We start from the raw sequence: 17,481 nt of genomic DNA on the forward strand, positions 1-17,481 counted from the left end.
CGGGCTGGCGGACACCACCAAACTCCAAATACACCGTGTTTATAATTTAACAGGAATTTAATACTCAAGAAAGAATGGACGTAGAAAAATTCGGAGATTAAGGTTTAGAATAAGATAGTTCTATAACGTCATGTCAGTCTGACCAATCCTCTTCATCGTCATCATCCCAATCATCATCTTCATCATCGGAATCATCTTCGTCTGAGGAGATATGATCGTTCAACGTAAAACGACTCGCGCTAATGAAAATTGGAATTATCGCTACGTTTTGGCCTATTTCTCATTTCCCCGCATACTAAGCAAAACGCATTGCGCGATAAGCAAAGGGGAATTAGAGGGATTTTTATTTGAGTATCGTAAAACTAAAATCAAAGTCATCATTCTAACCAATCACAACAGACGTAACAAGCAAATACATGAAACTTTCGTCAAGCTCAGGAAAACTCGTGCAAGATTGGTTCAGGGTTTGCGCGAGTTTTGCTAACCAATCACAGAGCGTAGTGAACCAAAACCAAAGCAAACGCAGGTTACTTCTGACACTCAATTGAAAACCGCTCTAAGCCACCACCTATTCATTTGTATACTAGAAGCTCCTAGAATATAAGCTCAACCTTCCCACCCAAAATTAGTCCTCCAAGGCCCCCTCCCCTCCCCCCCCCCAACCCAAACCTCATACGTAGACGCAAACGTTATCCCGGATATAACGCCATCTCGACCATGAGCCCACGGACTGTTTTAAGCTGTATTTCATACCCTTTTATAGTTAAGCCTAACACATTTAGAAAGCTAAAAATTCCCTCTTTTAATACCCCCCCCCCCCTCCGAAAACAAGCTTTCGCTGAAAATAAGCTCCTACTAAGATACGTGCTTTTCTAGAGCGTTTATTGTAGATGGGGCGCGTATTTCTTTTTACTTCAGTGTAAAAAAGCATAATAACACAGTGTAAACGATACCAGTGAGAATACCATTCGTCTGTGTCATCTAGTGTTACTTTTAGATGAGATAGCAGAGTAACGAGTTCACTGTAATAAAGGAAGCTAATAGAAAAACGATGATCTTGCGATGCCATACAAATAGGGGCACTTATTGGAATAGGGCTTACGTAACAGGGGCGCTTATTGGAATAGAGCTTACGTAACAGGGGCGCTTATTGGAATAGGGCTTACGTAACAGGGGCGCTTAATGGAAGAGGGCTTACGTAACAGGGGCGCTTAATGGAAGAGGGCTTACGTAACAAGGGCGCTTAATGGAAGAGGGCTTACGTAACAGGGGCGCTTAATGGAAGAGGGCTTACGTAACAGGGGGCGCTTAATGGAAGAGGGCTTACGTAACAGGGGCGCTTAATGGAAGAGGGCTTACGTAACAAGGGCGCTTAATGGAAGAGGGCTTACGTAACAGGGGGCGCTTAATGGAAGAGGGCTTACGTAACAGGGGCGCTTAATGGAAGAGGGCTTACATAACAGGGGCGCTTATTGGAATAGGGCTTACGTAACAGGGGCGCTTCATGGACGAGTGCACTTAAGAAATGACACTTACAGAGAAGCGGCTTATTATTAGAAAGGACGGGCGGCGCTAAATCTTATCATTACCGTAAGCCCAGGGATTATATTCGGAATTTTACCGTACTTTCGTGGTGTCTGATTGCCTTATCCGAAATGGCGAATAACTGGGCAGGAAACTAACTCAAGTTCACTTGTTTCGCTTCCTGAGCACGCTCCTCGAATTATGATTGAATGTTTGATATCCGCGCACGAAATTACGTAACTGTAACTCAAATCACATTGTTAAACAAATCACGCTGCACTCTTGTATCTCTGAGTGCACGTGACACCCAGGATGTTTTTTTCACCCACTCACCTGACGAATGCATGACTTTATGTCGTTCATCTAATGCTCGAGCCAAGTTCCCCAGCATTCCTGTAAATTCTTCTTTTGGTTTTGGAGCGGTCGTTCTGTCCACCTGTCGCGATGTCAAAAAAACCTCGATTTAACAAATCGACGTCAGTTTTCTATGGTCTAGCTATACTCTTATAGAACATAGAAACCTGTCGTCGATTTGGAAAAAATACGAGCGGAATTGGCCTTGTTCTCCATTGAGAAAGCGCGCGCGTTACATCTGACGTCATTTTTATTTTCTGTACTCTTACAGACAATAGCTTAGAGCCAATAAGCGCGTGGGAATTTTGACAATTATTGTAAAACGTTCTTCGCGTATATTTCCTCGCGCTTTATCAAATTTTCCCTTCCTTCCCTTTCTATGCCCGCACGAAGACTACATTGCTTAATATAGACATAAAGGTGAGCCTTGTAGAACTCAAGCGCTTTTCGACAAGTGCTGTCGAGTTCAATCAAATCATGCATTTTATAACCACGAGGGTTGAAAAGTCCGGCCTTAGTTCTAAGGCAGTAATTGGCTATGCTGTTGTCATGTCCTGCCCTCTATAATTTCTTATCATTATTTCGTTTCTGGCGAAGTTAAGTAAATAAACAAACAAGCAAATAAATAAGACTACCTGTACCTATTATGGATAAGCTACCGAGATTGAAACGTTACGCGCATGATAATTTTTTCTGCAACCACTTGAACAATTAGTAGCAACTTGTAGATAAGGAACAACGATGGACTTGTTGAAAAAAGTTTAAAAACAGACAACAACTATAGCACGGCTGATCAGCCGAAAATGTTTTTCAAAATGTGCCCATCTCAAGGTTAATAATGTCTAACGTAAATATTGGGCAAATTTATCATTTAAAAATTTCAAGTGTTCGATCACAGTCATCCATCTTTCAGTTGATGTGGTGTGCATGTTAAAATTTTTAAAAGAAGAACAATGATATGACAGTGATAAGAATTACCTTTTTAAGCTGTGGTCCCGCTAGTATGCTGTCCAGGAAACCCATGCCCCCACCACCGCCACCCGCCTCAAAACCAGAGCTGCTAATGGGACCAACACTGTCCACGGAAAATGGAATATCAAACGTGGGAGGAGGGGGAGGTGGCGGTGGCGGCGGGGGAGGGGGAGGGGGCGGGGGTGGCATTGATCCATCTCCTGCTGTATCCTGTGGGGGTGGGGGTGGAGCCTCTGTTGCTGCTGTTGGGGGTGGTGGTGGTGGTGGTGCTGCACTAAAATCGGTATCTGCCGGTGGCATCATGGGAGGTGGGGCTGGTGGAGGAGCAGCCCTTGGAGCGGGTGGGGGAGGCGGTGCTGGTGATCCGGATGGGGGCAGGGCCGACGGAGCACTTGGCGGTTTTTGGATTGAATCTGTTGTTGAGAAGAAGTAAATAAACAAATAAATAAAACTATCTTTCCAGACTGAGGAGAAGAAGAGGTACGGTAAGTGCATCGAGTTAATTTTTCTTCTGGCTCTCCATTATCCTAGTATACTCAGGGATGTCAGGGCAGTGACCCTGTTAAGGCTTGGTTCCAGCCTACATCATGGTGCGAGTGTCAATCTATATGTGTTTGTGGGAGGGGGATACCTGTCAACCAATGGGAATGTTCCTCGTTCTCTAAACTGAAAATAAATGCCAGCTGAGTTGTTTACTAGAACATGACTTCAACTTAGTTCTCCTACGTCACCTCACAGAATCCAGATTGCCATGTTTACATCTTCGTGAACCTGGAAGCCGTATCCTCGGGTGTTACTCTATATAGATGGGCTCCGGATGAAAGAGGTGCGTTTTCGCCTTCGTTGTACGCTTAAGTGTTTAAAGGTCGCAAAAATGGACTGTGAACAGAAAGGTTAGCACAGTAAATCTATTTGTTAAAACTGAGCAGAAGTTCTTGGCAGAAGTTCCAATGTAAGATTAAGAAAAGTTGTGAGAAGCAATTGTGTGTTTTGGTTCATATTTTTAACCTTCAAGGAACGTAATGCTGCCATAAGACATGAAGTTACCTTGTGGACTAGAGGTTGAATCCTTTGGGGGTGGGGCTGTGTCTTGCTTGATGGGTTTTGCCTGATCCTTTGCACTCCGCTTAAAAAGCCCGCCAAACAAACCTGCAGAAAGCAGACTTTTATAATAGACATTTTAATAGACCATCCCGAGTTGCTTTAAACCTCATCAGGAGAGTGAGGCCTCGTTTATAGTTCTTATAAAGAAAATTAGTTTTCACGCAAATAAAACTAATTTTCACGTGAAAAGCTTTGCATTTAGCCTCGCTTTGTAATGACGTTCTAAGCAATTCGGAAATGGCCTATTCATCAAATGTTTTCGCTTGTCTCCTATTGACCAAAATGCATCATGTAACTAATCTCGTACCCAGATCTCACCGTGGGAGATCTGGGTACGAGATTATCACGTGACTTGATATGCTGCGAATGAAACATTATACCAAACGATATTCCCCAGGTGATATGTATTCCTGGTTTTCAAGTTTAAGACACTTCACTGCGATAAAAATCTTAAAGATGGAGTAAAATTTTGCTTTCTTACATACTTGTCAGGCTCATGGCGTGTTATGGGAAAGGAAATTAGGAACATTTTCTTAATCTCGTACACAGATCTCACTCGATCTCGTGAAATTCTTTTTTTCTTAAATTGTTTCGGTTACCTTTCTTCTCTTTCTTTTCTTTTTTAGTCTTTTTATCGCTGGCAGCCCCGTCATCTTTTTCTTGATCCTTTGATAGCTTAGGCGAAACTTCTGAGGTCTGTAATGCTTCTGCAAAGATGTAAGTAAAGTTAGATGGATCTTTCTCCAAACAGCTGCAGTTTAGGTGTAAACTATTTACAATACAATATGAGAGCCATATGGTTTGGAGATCGTTAAAGTTCCCGACAAAAAGCATTTAAAAGATATTGACTCTTTTTCTTTCGCCAAGAAAGCATGCATAATCGTGAAGAAAAAAGACGATTTTATGTATTTTTTTATCATTCTAATTGTTGTTTCTCAATGTTTACTACCTTGAGAAGGAAATCTAATTGCTTTGTTTTTAGTCATAATGTTTTTTATTCAGATTTAAACGATGGTAGGTCCAAATCAGCCCTTTGGCTACCCATTGTCTGAAACCTACTCATCGAATAAAGCATGTGTGTTTTCTATCTAAAATGTCGCAGTGAAAACTTCAACCAAAGAAATATTAAAGGTGGCAAAGGGGCGGGGAGTTCTTGCTCACGTTTCACGGAAGATACAACGGTCGTTTGAAATTTCACAGATAACAAAATGGTCAATTCACGTTTCAGAAGAAAAAGAAGGCAATTTTGGACACCAAAATTTCTTTACATTTACCTGTTAGATTTTTTCAGAACTATAGGCAAAATCACGAGTGCCAGGCAAATCAAAGCATAGCTATGGTTACGCGTACGTTTAATCAGTTATACAGCTCTGCGATTGCTTTTCGAAATAAAAAGCACAAAATGTTTCGAAAGATAGTACCAAGCAGGGAAGTGAACTGAATTGAAACAATCTATATGGGTGTTGAAGTTCACTCGCCTTTCTGATTCTTAGATTCTGGATTGCCGAGCGCGCCATTAGTAGGAGGTGGGGTCGTTTCATTTCCTGGTTTCATCGAATCTGAAAATGAGAAAACAATTACAGTGCTAAGTATTCGTTAAAAAAAAACCAATTTAAACAATTTTCCCTACTCAACAAAAATTTCGAGTTCCCCATTCTATCTTTCATCGCTTACCGTAGCCTGCAGGGGCAGGTCTCCTTTGCATGCCGGGTTCAGGGGGTCTCCTTTGTTGCGGGGTAGCGCCATAGTACGAATCTTCACCAGGGCGGTGAGCAGTGGCCTGGGGAGAGCCACTGATATTCCGTGTTGGTCCTCTCGGCATACCTGGCCGCATGTGCATGGAGGACTGGGCCGACATTTGTCCGTGCATTTGAACTCCGGGAGCCCGGGGACGAGCTAATAAAAGACAGAAAATTTTAAACTTCAACTGCAAAAACAGTTGGTAAGGGCTCGGAACTGTACATTAGATTGGACAATCTCAATTATCCATTAGCCCGAACTCCTGGATGGTGTGTTAATATTTTTTTAGGTTTCTTGCAACAGTTCTTTTGGTATCTGAATATTACGAGGCCTGATCATGGACCAGTTGATCGATTAATTGATTGATTGATTGATTGATTGATTGCTTGATTGCTTGATTGCTTGATTGCTTGATTGACTGATTGATTGGTTGCTTGTTTGATTGATTGATTGATTGATTGATTGATTGTTTGTTTGCTTGCTTGACTGATTGATTGGTTGGTTGATTGACTGATTGATTGATCAATTGATTGATTGTTTGCTTGCTTGATTGACTGATTGATTGGTTGCTTGATTGTTTGATTGATTGGTTGCTTACTTGCTTGTTTGTTTGATTGATTGATTGATTGATTGCTTTATTGACTGATTGATTGGTTGCTTGATTGTTGATTGACCTAATAAGCGTCCGGCAAACTGATTGAAAAACTGATTATGTTGAATTGGTTGGTTATCTTATAGATCAACTGATCGGAGATGGAGATGGATTTTTGTTTGTTTTTTGTACAAGAGCAGTAAGTCATATTTTTATCCCGATGTGTTCTGTTGGGACATTTCTCGGTTACTTACGCTGTATCATCTGGGATCCCTGTGGCCTCATCATCATCCTCGGACCGCGGCTGGGAGAAGCCTGGTAACGAATCTGTACCCCTGCTCGTCCAATGGGACCCCCAACAAGTGACTGCATTTTCTGAAGTTGCTGCAATTGCTGCATTTGTTGAAACTTCTGCCACTGTTGCATCTGTTGCATCTGCTGCATTTGTTGCATTTGCTGCATCTGTTGCATTTGCTGCTGTTGCTGAGCAAACTGTTTACGTTGTCGAGCCTCTGTAACAAAAGCGACAGAAAATTCATGAGCGGAACTTTGTGTCTGAAGGAGGGAGCCCGGAGTTAAAATGTTTCAAGGATTAGAAACATCTCTCGATCCCAAGGGAGTGATTTTCTTGACAAAAACGTGAGGGCTTGGGATCACAAAACCCCCTCTGATCTATATCTTTTAGATAAAACATGTGTTTGCGAAAAGAAAGTCTGAAAAATATCGGACCTCGATGGTGTTCAAACCGATGAACTCTGCGATACCGGTATCGAGTGCTCCACAAACTGAGCCTTGCTGGTAGAACATTGCATCGGTATCGCAGAGGCAGTGGGTTCAAATCCAGGCTTACTTTCTGCAACTGCCAAAGTTGCTTATACTTTATTTCGTTTATCAAATCTTTCATCAGGAGTTCAAATATATGATATTTCCTTCATTTCCTTTCATTTGATCTTTATCTGACACTGAAATTGTTTCTGTGACGCAAATCAAATCACGCGACAAAAATATTACAGTAATGTAATTTGCGTATCATGAAGAATGACCAAGAATGGTAACAAGGGAAATACATTTTCTAGCTCTAAATTCAGGAAACATGTTGATGTGGTATTCTGCCATTCACGATAAGAACTAAGAAATCGTTGAAATAAAAACATATCAAGAGGTAGTTCGAAGAAGAATTTTAAGAAACAAGCATAGATCGCAAAATTCCGGCAAGAGAATTAGACGGAGAAGGGTTTCTGAGCTAAAAGCTGACTACAAATGATTGGCTAAGAATGTAGTATCTCAATCTGCTCTGATTGGCTGCAGTAAGTTGCATGTTTAACAAGCCAATCAAATGCCATATCACACGCCATGTGTTCTGACATTGTCTGAATCATATTTAAATTCGCCTTTTGGTTTGACCGTAAGTCGGTCGAATTAATTTCACAAACCTTGCCGTTTTCGCTTAAAGTCCTTGATCCTTTCCTTCACGGCAGAGCGAAAAGCAAACGCCTCCAGTTCATCGCAGAAGTTTAGCCCAGCTCGGCAGTCCTGAAAAACATGAGAAAATTTAAAAAAAGTTTAAGAGTGCCCAAACCTTTTAACAAGAGGTTTTCGAAGTTCGTTACAAACTTGGCAAATTTGTTAGAAAATACGTAATTGTCAATCAAAATGCGAATTTCGAAACGAATTTGTAAACTTTACGTTTGAGTTCCACGCGAACTTCGAAGTCCTTATTTTGATTGAAAAGTCCGAAGAAACTTCGGAAACAGCTCGTCAAAAGTTTTGCGAAACGAACTGTGCTGACTTATCGGTAAAAGTAGAGAATTATCGAATGCATCATCTTTCAATCTGGTTAAAAACGTCTTTTCTAAATATTCTTACTATTGCTGTCGATAATGTAACGCCACAAACTGCTTACCCCAGATTGAAGCAACGCAGAAAATTATTGTGTGATTTGAAATAAGGTTAAGTCGTGTACAATGTTGAATGATTAGAATAATACACCAATTTAGCACGCCGCGAAGAACAAACATGTGCATGTCAGAATGTTAATCCGTCCATGCGCTGGTAAAAGAATTAATGTGAACTGAACACGAGGATCGACGATGATTTGTGCCACGACAGTTTTAAAATTCAGTTGTACTCACATGGGCATTGAAGGTATGGAATGTCTGAGTTGCTGCTCTGTACTTAAACTGTTTATACAGCTCTTGCTCCCATTCTTTGTCATGATCCTGCGTACAAAGAGAAATGCTTCGCTGAATCTGAATAGTGAAATTTCACAAGCTCTGATTGGCTATTTTTTATTGTACCATTGAAAGCAATTACTTTGTTATTGTAAAAGGAAAGAAATGTCACATTTTTTAATCGCGGATGGGCTTTTAGTGATATAAGAGATTTTATCACACCCAGATAGAGCTATCAGCACTCCTACGAACATATGTTTTGGAACAAAATCATGAACGCAGACATTATATATTTTTCACTCGTCACGAACACTTACTTACTTAATTCTTCATCGAATTCCCGAAACAGCTACCCTGCAAGAAGAGTCCACTTCGGTTCTCCATGAAAGCAAAATATTGAGAATAATTCCAAAGCAAAATAGAATCTAAAGTTGCCCAAGGTTTGCCCACAAATTTTAAGCTAGTGATGTAACAGCCATAAGCTAGCGATTTCCGTCGAATTTTCTGACGACACTGATGTGACCGTACTCCAAAAAAAAAAAAAAAAACAAAAACAAAAACAAACAAAAAAAAAAACCGTTCTTCCCGACATACCTTTCTCTAAATCACGTGATGCACCACAGGCGTCAATTTCGATTTCAGACCGCCACTCGGTTGGCAGAGTGATTTGCTGCAAAAATCTCACGCCATATTCTCAACCAATTAGAAGTTGAACCAAAATCAATGGTGACTTGGACGTTCGTGTTTTCCCGCGCTTGAAGTAGTAGATCAAACACGAGAAAGAGTGTTTCCTCCAATTTTCAAACACCGAGAAGTAGGTTGGAAAAACGAAGCGCAGCCGAGGCTTTTTTAACCAACTTCGAGATGTTTGAAAATAGAAGGAAACACTCTTTCGAGTGTTTGATATGGCTTCTCAAACTATTGATAATTCTTGGAGAAATTCGAAGCTAAAGTTCACAAAATTTTATGATAATTAAGATCACGTTTCCAAACCTCCTTCACAATAGTGATTTCCTTTGTTTTCTCTTCATGAATTATTAAGGAGTTTGAGAACTTGCTTCGGGTTGATTAGCTCATTGTGTTATTTACGTTTGTTGTGATTGGTCAGAAAGATTACTTTGGTTCTGCTTTTAAGAAACTTTTAAGACTTTGAAGGACGTTGCCTCCTTTTGTTACTGCGCATACGTTCTGCGCAACTCGCGATGGTCTGAGAAACTTGGGTTTCCTATGGGCGGCGGTTACTAATACAGGAATAGTTTTGCGCGGTTTATAACTATGTGTGAAAAGCAGATCATAGCAAGGGTTATTGGTATCTAGAAAGAAAATTGGAGGTAACCACGTATTTTTCAGATCTACTTTTTCCTACATAGTCATAAACTTCACCAAATACTTCTGTATTAGGGGCAGCCCCCTTAATGCAAACCCGTTGTAGTCCGGTGTTAACAATACTTACTGTGGGGTCCAGAACTGTGATGTAGTAGGATTTGGAGATGCCGTCTTTCACTAAGCATACCACACCGGTAATAATGTGCGTCCAGCGGGTTCGATCTTTTGGTAAAGCAAGGAACAACTGAACGACACCTGTTGCTAGGGACTGGAAAATAAATAAATAAATTCAACCAAGGCGCACTGACAGTTGAACTGTGTTCTGTTGTTCTTAACTGAGACATGCGCAAATTAAGTGAAGAATCGGTTTTTGCGGGAAAATGTTTTGCCTTTTTTATACATACGAATAATCTCTTCGAAAAAGGAAAATACCCCTGAAAAAATACTTCGAATGCGTTTAAAAGCGGAAACGTTCTCGGTAAACCTCAATTTCGTAACTATTTTTCTCTGCAATGATTGTTTTTTCTACCACTAAAAACGAAAAATATCTATTTAAAATCAGTTTATCACTGTACTCACATATCTCTTTTGTCCTAATAATTCTCGAACTGCGTTGTTTTCGTCGTCTGTCAATAAAACAGATGGTGTGTGTTTCTTTTTTGCCGCCATTTTGATGGCAGGTCTGTTAACTAACCAAGTTTAAGTGACGCCGTTCTTCGTTGTCGGTCAAGTTACGATATTTTGTTTGTGACGTCAGTTGACTTGGAAACATGCGCGCGCAGTTGGTTTTATGTGCAAATCATGAACGTTTTTCAATTGAGTCATAAGGCCATGTCGCTCTGGCCAATCACAGCAAATGTAAATAACACAACAAAGGGAACGAACCAATCAAAATCGACACAGAAGAAATCTCTTACCCAGAGTCCTCAGGCTCTCTGCCCAGCGATTAGGCGACCAACCGCCGGCCAAAGAGCTGAGGACTGTGGGTACGAGATTGACCAAGAAGCAAATACGTGCGTATCATTGGCGCAAGCGCAAGATAAACGCATGCAATCAATTCCCAATTTTTTTGGTTTTTACTAAATTAATTGGTTTATAGGTAGCGCGAGATATTTAACTAGCCACATAGCGAAGTAAAACCGAAAAATCAAAGCAAATGCTACAATTTTCTTTACTTTAAGGAATTCAATCGTCGAGCGTCCCTGCGTCCAATTTTGTTAAAGACGTTTTCCTCTCACAGCTTTCGTTATTCACAAGTCGATAAGCGGTTGTCCAAATCAAAACTACAATACGAAGGCTATTGTTTCTCTGGCGCCGTTTTCCTGACCGGCTTGTTCGGTTGAATGAAATAAATGATAAAGTAAGACCAAGATTAACCGTCTCTTGCTCCAGTATTTGCTGAAAATAAAAAAATAACAAAAAAAAAAAAAGATGTATAAAAGAAAAGAAGTGATAAACAAACAATATTACAAATGTCACCACAGCTCCCGTCTGAATAACATGTTCGACCAAAATTAGAATTGCTACACAACCGACTTAAAAGTTGGAGCTAGCGGATTTAATGACTCAGCAGTACCCAGCATCGTCGCTGGGAAATGGCGGGCTAATCGGAATCAGAATTGAGATTTGCCCTTCGTTATTTTGACAAATATCTCTTATACTGATAATGAATGGATCAAATCATATCACTTCCGTTTAATTTACCGTACTTTTTAGCCCCTAAATGCCATTTCAAAACTTACACAAACGTTTTTTAAGAATACCTTGAGGATTTGCCCAACAGAATTCGAAGCAAAGACTTTAGATCGATGTATTGAAATGCAATTTATTTTGCGATTGTTAGCTTAGGCTTTGAGAGTTTAGAATAACAGTTTATGGCAAATCGGTAGGCATATAGTCTATTGACACGGAAGGGGCGACAAAGCGGACAAAACATATCTGAACAACAGACAAAAACAACTCCAAAGAAACTACTGAGACATGCAAACATGCCACCTGATGACTAACACACTATATGAAAACAAATAACAATGCTATCTACGCTTCATAAGTCAGCGACTGTATGTTGCAATATGTTAGTTTAGATTATAATTAAATCCCACGGATCGTACTTTAACTAAAATAAAAATATTTTTTGTCTAAAACATAAAGTATCGAGTTTATCCAAAACTCACCCTTAAATGATAAGCTGTCTTACTTGGACGGACGACAAAACTGAGGCGACAAAAACCTGATTAGACAACCAGATGGGTGAGTGGAAAAGCAAATTTTTTTTAGAACGCTGAACTTTAAAAAACGAACAGCGAAATTTTGGACATGCGCAAACTGCAACAGATAACTCCTTAAAGTTTTCGGAATTTCAAACGTTTAGATTGTCACTTTCCGCATATATGTCTCAGGAATATAATATTTGCTGGTTAAAGTTTTTATTCTTTAGTTAATTTAGAAAAATAATAAACAACATTCACGGTTGAGCACGTCCAGTCAGAAGAAGCAAAATAACCAGAACACAGTTGCAATACAAAGAGTCAGGTAGTGTTGTAACTAATTCATAACCTACACTAGCAAGTTTGGCTTTTTGTCAGGTTTTCTTTTTCTTTATCATCCATTTCTTTGTTTGTGCAAATGTTTTTATCATTTGCAATTCGATAAAGAATCATCAATTTCTGTGTGTCCAAAAAACTAACCAAATTAAACTATCAGCACCCTTAACTTTTGAAGGTGATTAATCATTTAGATACCAGTGTTTGCCTGCGGGAAAGAGATATATGATCATTTTTCCTTTTGATATTAGGAAATATATTGAAATAGGGGGCGGATCTTGTCATTCACAAAATTGTATATTTTGTAAATTTATTTTAATTTTCAATATCGTTGTTGAATGTGCGCCATAAGTATTTTGTTAAGGGTTGTCTCGGTATGCTGATCTTTTTGCCCTTTGCTCTCGCGATTTTGACTTCAACTTGCATCGCACTTGAATGCTGAAATAAGACCTTCTTGGCCATGTTTGAATATGCTGAGTACACCTCACACACTAGCGTTTATACAAACTGTAGCTGCTGTTCACAGTCTTGTGTCGCTTTTCAAATTTGGTCGGCTTCTCAGTCAGTGAATCGTAAATACTTTTTAACTCAATTAAAAAAAAGAATTCTACAGAAACTACAGACTTCATAACTGAGTGCGGGAACAAATCAGGCCAAATCAAATCGTCTGAATTATATTGTTTTGTATAAATGTATTTGCCGTGTTGGAATCTCGCTGTGAAAGCTGATTTCAAGCGACCTTAGAACACAAACTTCAGTGTATGAACTAACTGGTAACGCGATGAATATTACATTATTTACACAGAGGTGGCTAATTGCTTTTGTTCTTGACTGGTTCTTTTTCCTCACGGCCCAACAATAGCCATTCATGTTTGTATTAATTGAGCGATCAACCCCTCCAGTTAGCGCTTCCTTAACCCACAGTTCAAGTTTATTATGAACTGTTTCGCCAATGACGCGACATCGGCAATTGATGTAAACATAAGCGCGCTGGCTGAATTGTCGCAACCGGAAAACCCGAGTGCAGAATTTTCAAACGAAGACGATTCACCCGTTCTTCTTGAAAATGCGTTCTATTCGCCGGGGGATTGCTCCGAGAACGAGGAAAGTCCGAAAACTCCTAAGCCGTCCATTGAGTGCGTGGTCTGCGGCGATAAGTCTTCGGGGAAGCATTATGGAGTTTTTACGTGCGAAGGTTGCAAGAGTTTCTTTAAGCGAAGCATTCGACGCAATCTATCGTACGCGTGCAGAGGTTTCAAGAATTGTCCAGTAGATATTCAACACAGGAATCACTGCCAATATTGCCGGCTCAAAAAATGCATGAAAGTTGGCATGAGGAAAGATGGTAAGTTCACCCTCTTTTTCGTTTTTGTTTATTGCGCTACAGTTGCCACAGTAAACGGCTTCAATGTCTGTTACACAATATCAATCTTTCTGATTTCGTTGAATGGTACTTACATGGTGTTTTAACCGGTACATCATGGTGTACCCATGTAAGACTGTGGTGTAACAAGGAAAGTGTACCACTTGAAAACCACTTCCCTGATACACGAGCTGTTCTCCTCCTTAAAATAAACCGTACGACTGAATCGACTCGGATGAATTACCTCAAACAGTGTTCCTTCACAGGAAGGTTCACATTTGTCCTTCGCTGCTCAGCTGGGAATACATTTGGGAATAGTTATTGTTCTTTCAATTCCAGTGTTACCCTTTATATACGGAAATGTTTTCTCTGTGGAAACAGTCATCCTTCAGCCTTGAACAAACCGCGTGAAAACCGTCTAATAGCGCGAGTCTCAAAATTAGTGTGTGTCTAGACATCTACCCTTTCGTCGAAACGGTCTGCTACTCAGCCAATGCACTTTTCTTGCACGTTTCTTTTAACATCACCAGAGGTAACTTTCTTGAATTATTCCCTGCTTTAAACATACTTTATTTGGGCCATTTGCTCGAAACAACTTTTTTCCTTTGCCAATTTGATTGATGACTTCATGAGCCTTTTGGAAACGAATTTATCTATAAGTTTTACTGTGAGGAGTTCAAAAGGTTTCGACTGAGGAAAAAGCGTAATTTCTAGCTTCCAAGCATGGTTACACCAAGTACACCCCTGAAACTAATTTTAGTCATAGTACCATTTATGGATTTTGTAAAGAATTGAAATTTTGAGGAAATTATTTGACGCTAGACGCCGTAAGTTTTGTGTTCATGGTCAGGTCCTTTTTTAAACACGGGCTGAAAATAGTTTTATCTTCTTTCTCTAACAGCTGTTCAAAAGGGCCGCATCTCAACAACACAGCCCGACCCTGCAAGCTCCATCCAAATGGGCCTAGGAGACATGCGCAATCCACAGTCCTTTTATTCAAGCTACATAACGCTCCTGCTTCGGGCGGATACCATCGCGAGATACCAGCAATCCCTTGGGATTCCCGCCAACATTGCGGGATTAGAAACCGCTTCTGAACTTGGTGCAAGGTTATTGGTTTCCATAGTAGAATGGGCGAAGAACATTCCGTTTGTCTCCGAATTCACTCTTCCAGACCAGTCTATCTTATTACGTTCATGTTGGAGTGAATTGTTCATACTGAGCGCTGCCCAGCACTGCTCGCCGTTTCACATGGCCCAACCGCTGACTATTAGCGCCCTCACACCGCCGTCGAGTACCGACTTATTAGCCGTAAGTAGTAATGGATCAATGGCGTTCGATTCCGCTGAAAATCTCAGATTATTTGAAGAACAAGTTGAAAAGCTTAAGAATCTGCACATAGACTCTGCTGAGTTTTGCTGTCTTAAGGCTATTATTTTATTCAACCCAGGTGAGTACGGTTGCATTGTTTGTTTATCTTCTCAGGTTATTATACATTCTCTGACCAATCTTATAGTTTTTCTAGACACTTCCTTTTGGGAATTGGTTCTGAAATGACAATTCAAATTAAGAGTGAGCTCTTCGAGTTTTAAAATTAACAGAACGTTATTTTGTATTGAATACTAGAATGAACCGGAATGACAGATTCGATTTTGAGTTGGCTTCAGGCAATATAGAATTCTCTTAGAATTTTGAGGGAGAAGCATGAGGCTTGTTTTCTACCATTCAGATTAGCGTAAACTCCTGAGGAGTAATTCACGGTCTGTCTTGCAATATTCAGCCCAAAAGCCAGGAATGTCTTTAGTTTCGTGGTCTTGTGCAAGAAAAGGGACATAAAACATTTCTGCAAACTTTTATTAATTTGTTTACAGACCACAGACAAATGACCGGCCTTTCTGTACCAAATGCTGCATCTCTGAACAAACGAACAATCATGTAGAAATTCCATTCATTTGAGGTATTCTATTTTTTTTTTCAGATTCCCAAGGACTCTCCAATGCTGCACACGTGGAAGGACTTCAAGAACGATCCCAGTGTGCGTTGGAGGATTACATTCGTACCCAGTACCCTAATCAACCAACGCGGTTTGGTAAACTCCTCTTGAGGCTCCCCTCCCTGAGGCTGATTCGTCCAGGTACAATAGAGGGGCTCTTCTTCCCACCAATTGGCTTGGGAAATACGGTGGAAAGTGTTCTAAACGAACTGCTGGTTATTTCTAGTGCTCCTCAGCCTGCGCCTTCGCCGAATAATTGGCCTGGTCCAGCGGTGTTTCCCAATGGTAGCACGAGTAACATCACAAACATCAATGACATCAACAACATGAACGGCATGTCGAGCGTGAATATGAATGGTGGTACTGTGATATAGACATGGCTGGTATTCCTGTGCTATTCAGGAAAATTCCCGTATTTCGAAGACCAGTTCCACGAGCGAGAGCCATTCGAATGTTTTGCTGTGGAATGTAATCTTATGATGTCTGTTGTAGATATTTTCCAGTATCCATGCTACAGTTGCTTTTAGTCAATAATGATGCCATTCGTTTATTGTGCTCTAAATTGAATCATACCACAGTCAAACCACTCCCGTGCCTTACTCAAACCGCAATTGCAAAGTGGTCAATCTGGAGTTACAACGCAGTCTAAATTCGATAATACCGCTATACAACACCAAAACAACAAAATTAGTACATTTTACATTGAGTACACGGATCACTTCGTCAACAAATGTCAATCATAAAAAAAAAATTGCAAAAGATAAAATTTCGTTTTTCAGAATAATAGCAACATATAGGAAGATATTTTTATACAGTCGAACCCTCGCTAACTCGCTTACTCGAACCTCTCGCTAACTCGAACCAATTTTCCTTTCCTTTCAGGTCATTTTCCATATAATTTTACCCTCGATTTCTCGAAATCCCGATAACTCGAACCTTTTTCAATTTCCCTTGGAGGTTCGAGTTATCAGGAGTCGACTGTAGCCACAAAATAGTAAAGCTATAGAGTATTAAACATTCCAGAATGTCACAAAACCTGCTTGGAATTTAAGTGGTTTCCTTGCGTCTCAAGCATGTGACGTTTCAGGCAAACTATAAAATATTTCGTTAGCGTTGCAAACGAAAAAAATTTTAGGGTCGAATTAACGCCGTTTTCAATGATTTCGATCACGCTTTTTGCCTCACTTTCGGTCAGCGGTACAACGTGAGCCGCGTATGCGATAAACTCTTTCGAAAGTCGATAAGTCGATAAACTCTTTCGAAAGAAGGAATGTTCATTTGCACATGCAAAAAAGGATACAAAGGAAGCAGGAAAACGAAATATGTTTTGCCTTCAATAATGCAGACCATTTTGCAACAGAAATTACGTAAAGGAGCCAGGACTCACAAATGAAGAGCTGTGCCGGAAATTAAACAGATGCACACTCCCTCACCCCTCCCTGCACCCTTCACAGACCTTGTACTACGAGAATTAGTCGATTTCAGATTGCTAACTCTCCAAACTGAATTGCTCAAAATCTATAGTTTATTTCGGATCAAACTTGGTTCATACAACCGTAAATATTAGTGGAGGTGTATTAGCATCTAATAAGGGGTTATGCCTTCAGTTAAGGGAAAAAAAAAATGTAAATCCTGATAAAAATACGAGAGATGTGCTGAACAACAATACAAAGGCCGACGAGTAACAAGTTAAAGGAGATTTTTTATTCTATCGGATCACAAATCGTACAATATTTATTGCAATTAAAAAATATAGGACTCTTGATGAAAATAGACTTTACTTTAGCGATAATTTTTGT

At 40.1% G+C, this 17,481-nt stretch overlaps 3 protein-coding genes across 3 annotated transcripts; 1 reads left to right on the forward strand and 2 right to left on the reverse strand.

Moving 5' to 3' along the window:
* Positions 1 to 38: 38 nt before the first annotated feature.
* On the reverse strand, positions 39 to 3,635 carry LOC146468207 (uncharacterized). The gene is made up of 3 exons (XM_085125117.1): positions 2,857 to 3,635; positions 1,858 to 1,960; positions 39 to 201 (listed from the first exon to the last, which is right to left on the reverse strand). Exons 1-3 carry the CDS (start codon positions 3,343 to 3,345, stop codon positions 134 to 136), a joined length of 660 nt encoding a protein of 219 aa, XP_084981243.1. The 5' UTR covers positions 3,346 to 3,635; the 3' UTR covers positions 39 to 133.
* A 1,739-nt stretch (positions 3,636 to 5,374) lies between these two features.
* Positions 5,375 to 10,738, reverse strand: LOC146468208 (uncharacterized). Its single transcript, XM_085124845.1, has 7 exons — positions 10,363 to 10,738; positions 9,911 to 10,051; positions 8,419 to 8,505; positions 7,720 to 7,819; positions 6,541 to 6,798; positions 5,629 to 5,850; positions 5,375 to 5,513 (listed from the first exon to the last, which is right to left on the reverse strand). The coding sequence occupies exons 1-7, from the start codon at positions 10,450 to 10,452 to the stop codon at positions 5,425 to 5,427; spliced, it is 987 nt and encodes a 328-aa protein (XP_084980971.1). The 5' UTR covers positions 10,453 to 10,738; the 3' UTR covers positions 5,375 to 5,424.
* Positions 10,739 to 11,087: 349 nt separating this feature from the next.
* Positions 11,088 to 16,659, forward strand: LOC146468209 (nuclear receptor subfamily 2 group F member 1-B-like). Its single transcript, XM_085124809.1, has 3 exons — positions 11,088 to 13,671; positions 14,591 to 15,139; positions 15,668 to 16,659. The coding sequence occupies exons 1-3, from the start codon at positions 13,263 to 13,265 to the stop codon at positions 16,054 to 16,056; spliced, it is 1,347 nt and encodes a 448-aa protein (XP_084980935.1). The 5' UTR covers positions 11,088 to 13,262; the 3' UTR covers positions 16,057 to 16,659.
* Positions 16,660 to 17,481: the final 822 nt, after the last annotated feature.

The sequence above is a fragment of the Pavona decussata genome, unplaced genomic scaffold (assembly GCF_977016875.1).
Source record: "Pavona decussata unplaced genomic scaffold, jaPavDecu1.1 SCAFFOLD_133, whole genome shotgun sequence".
Lineage (NCBI taxonomy): Eukaryota > Metazoa > Cnidaria > Anthozoa > Scleractinia > Agariciidae > Pavona > Pavona decussata.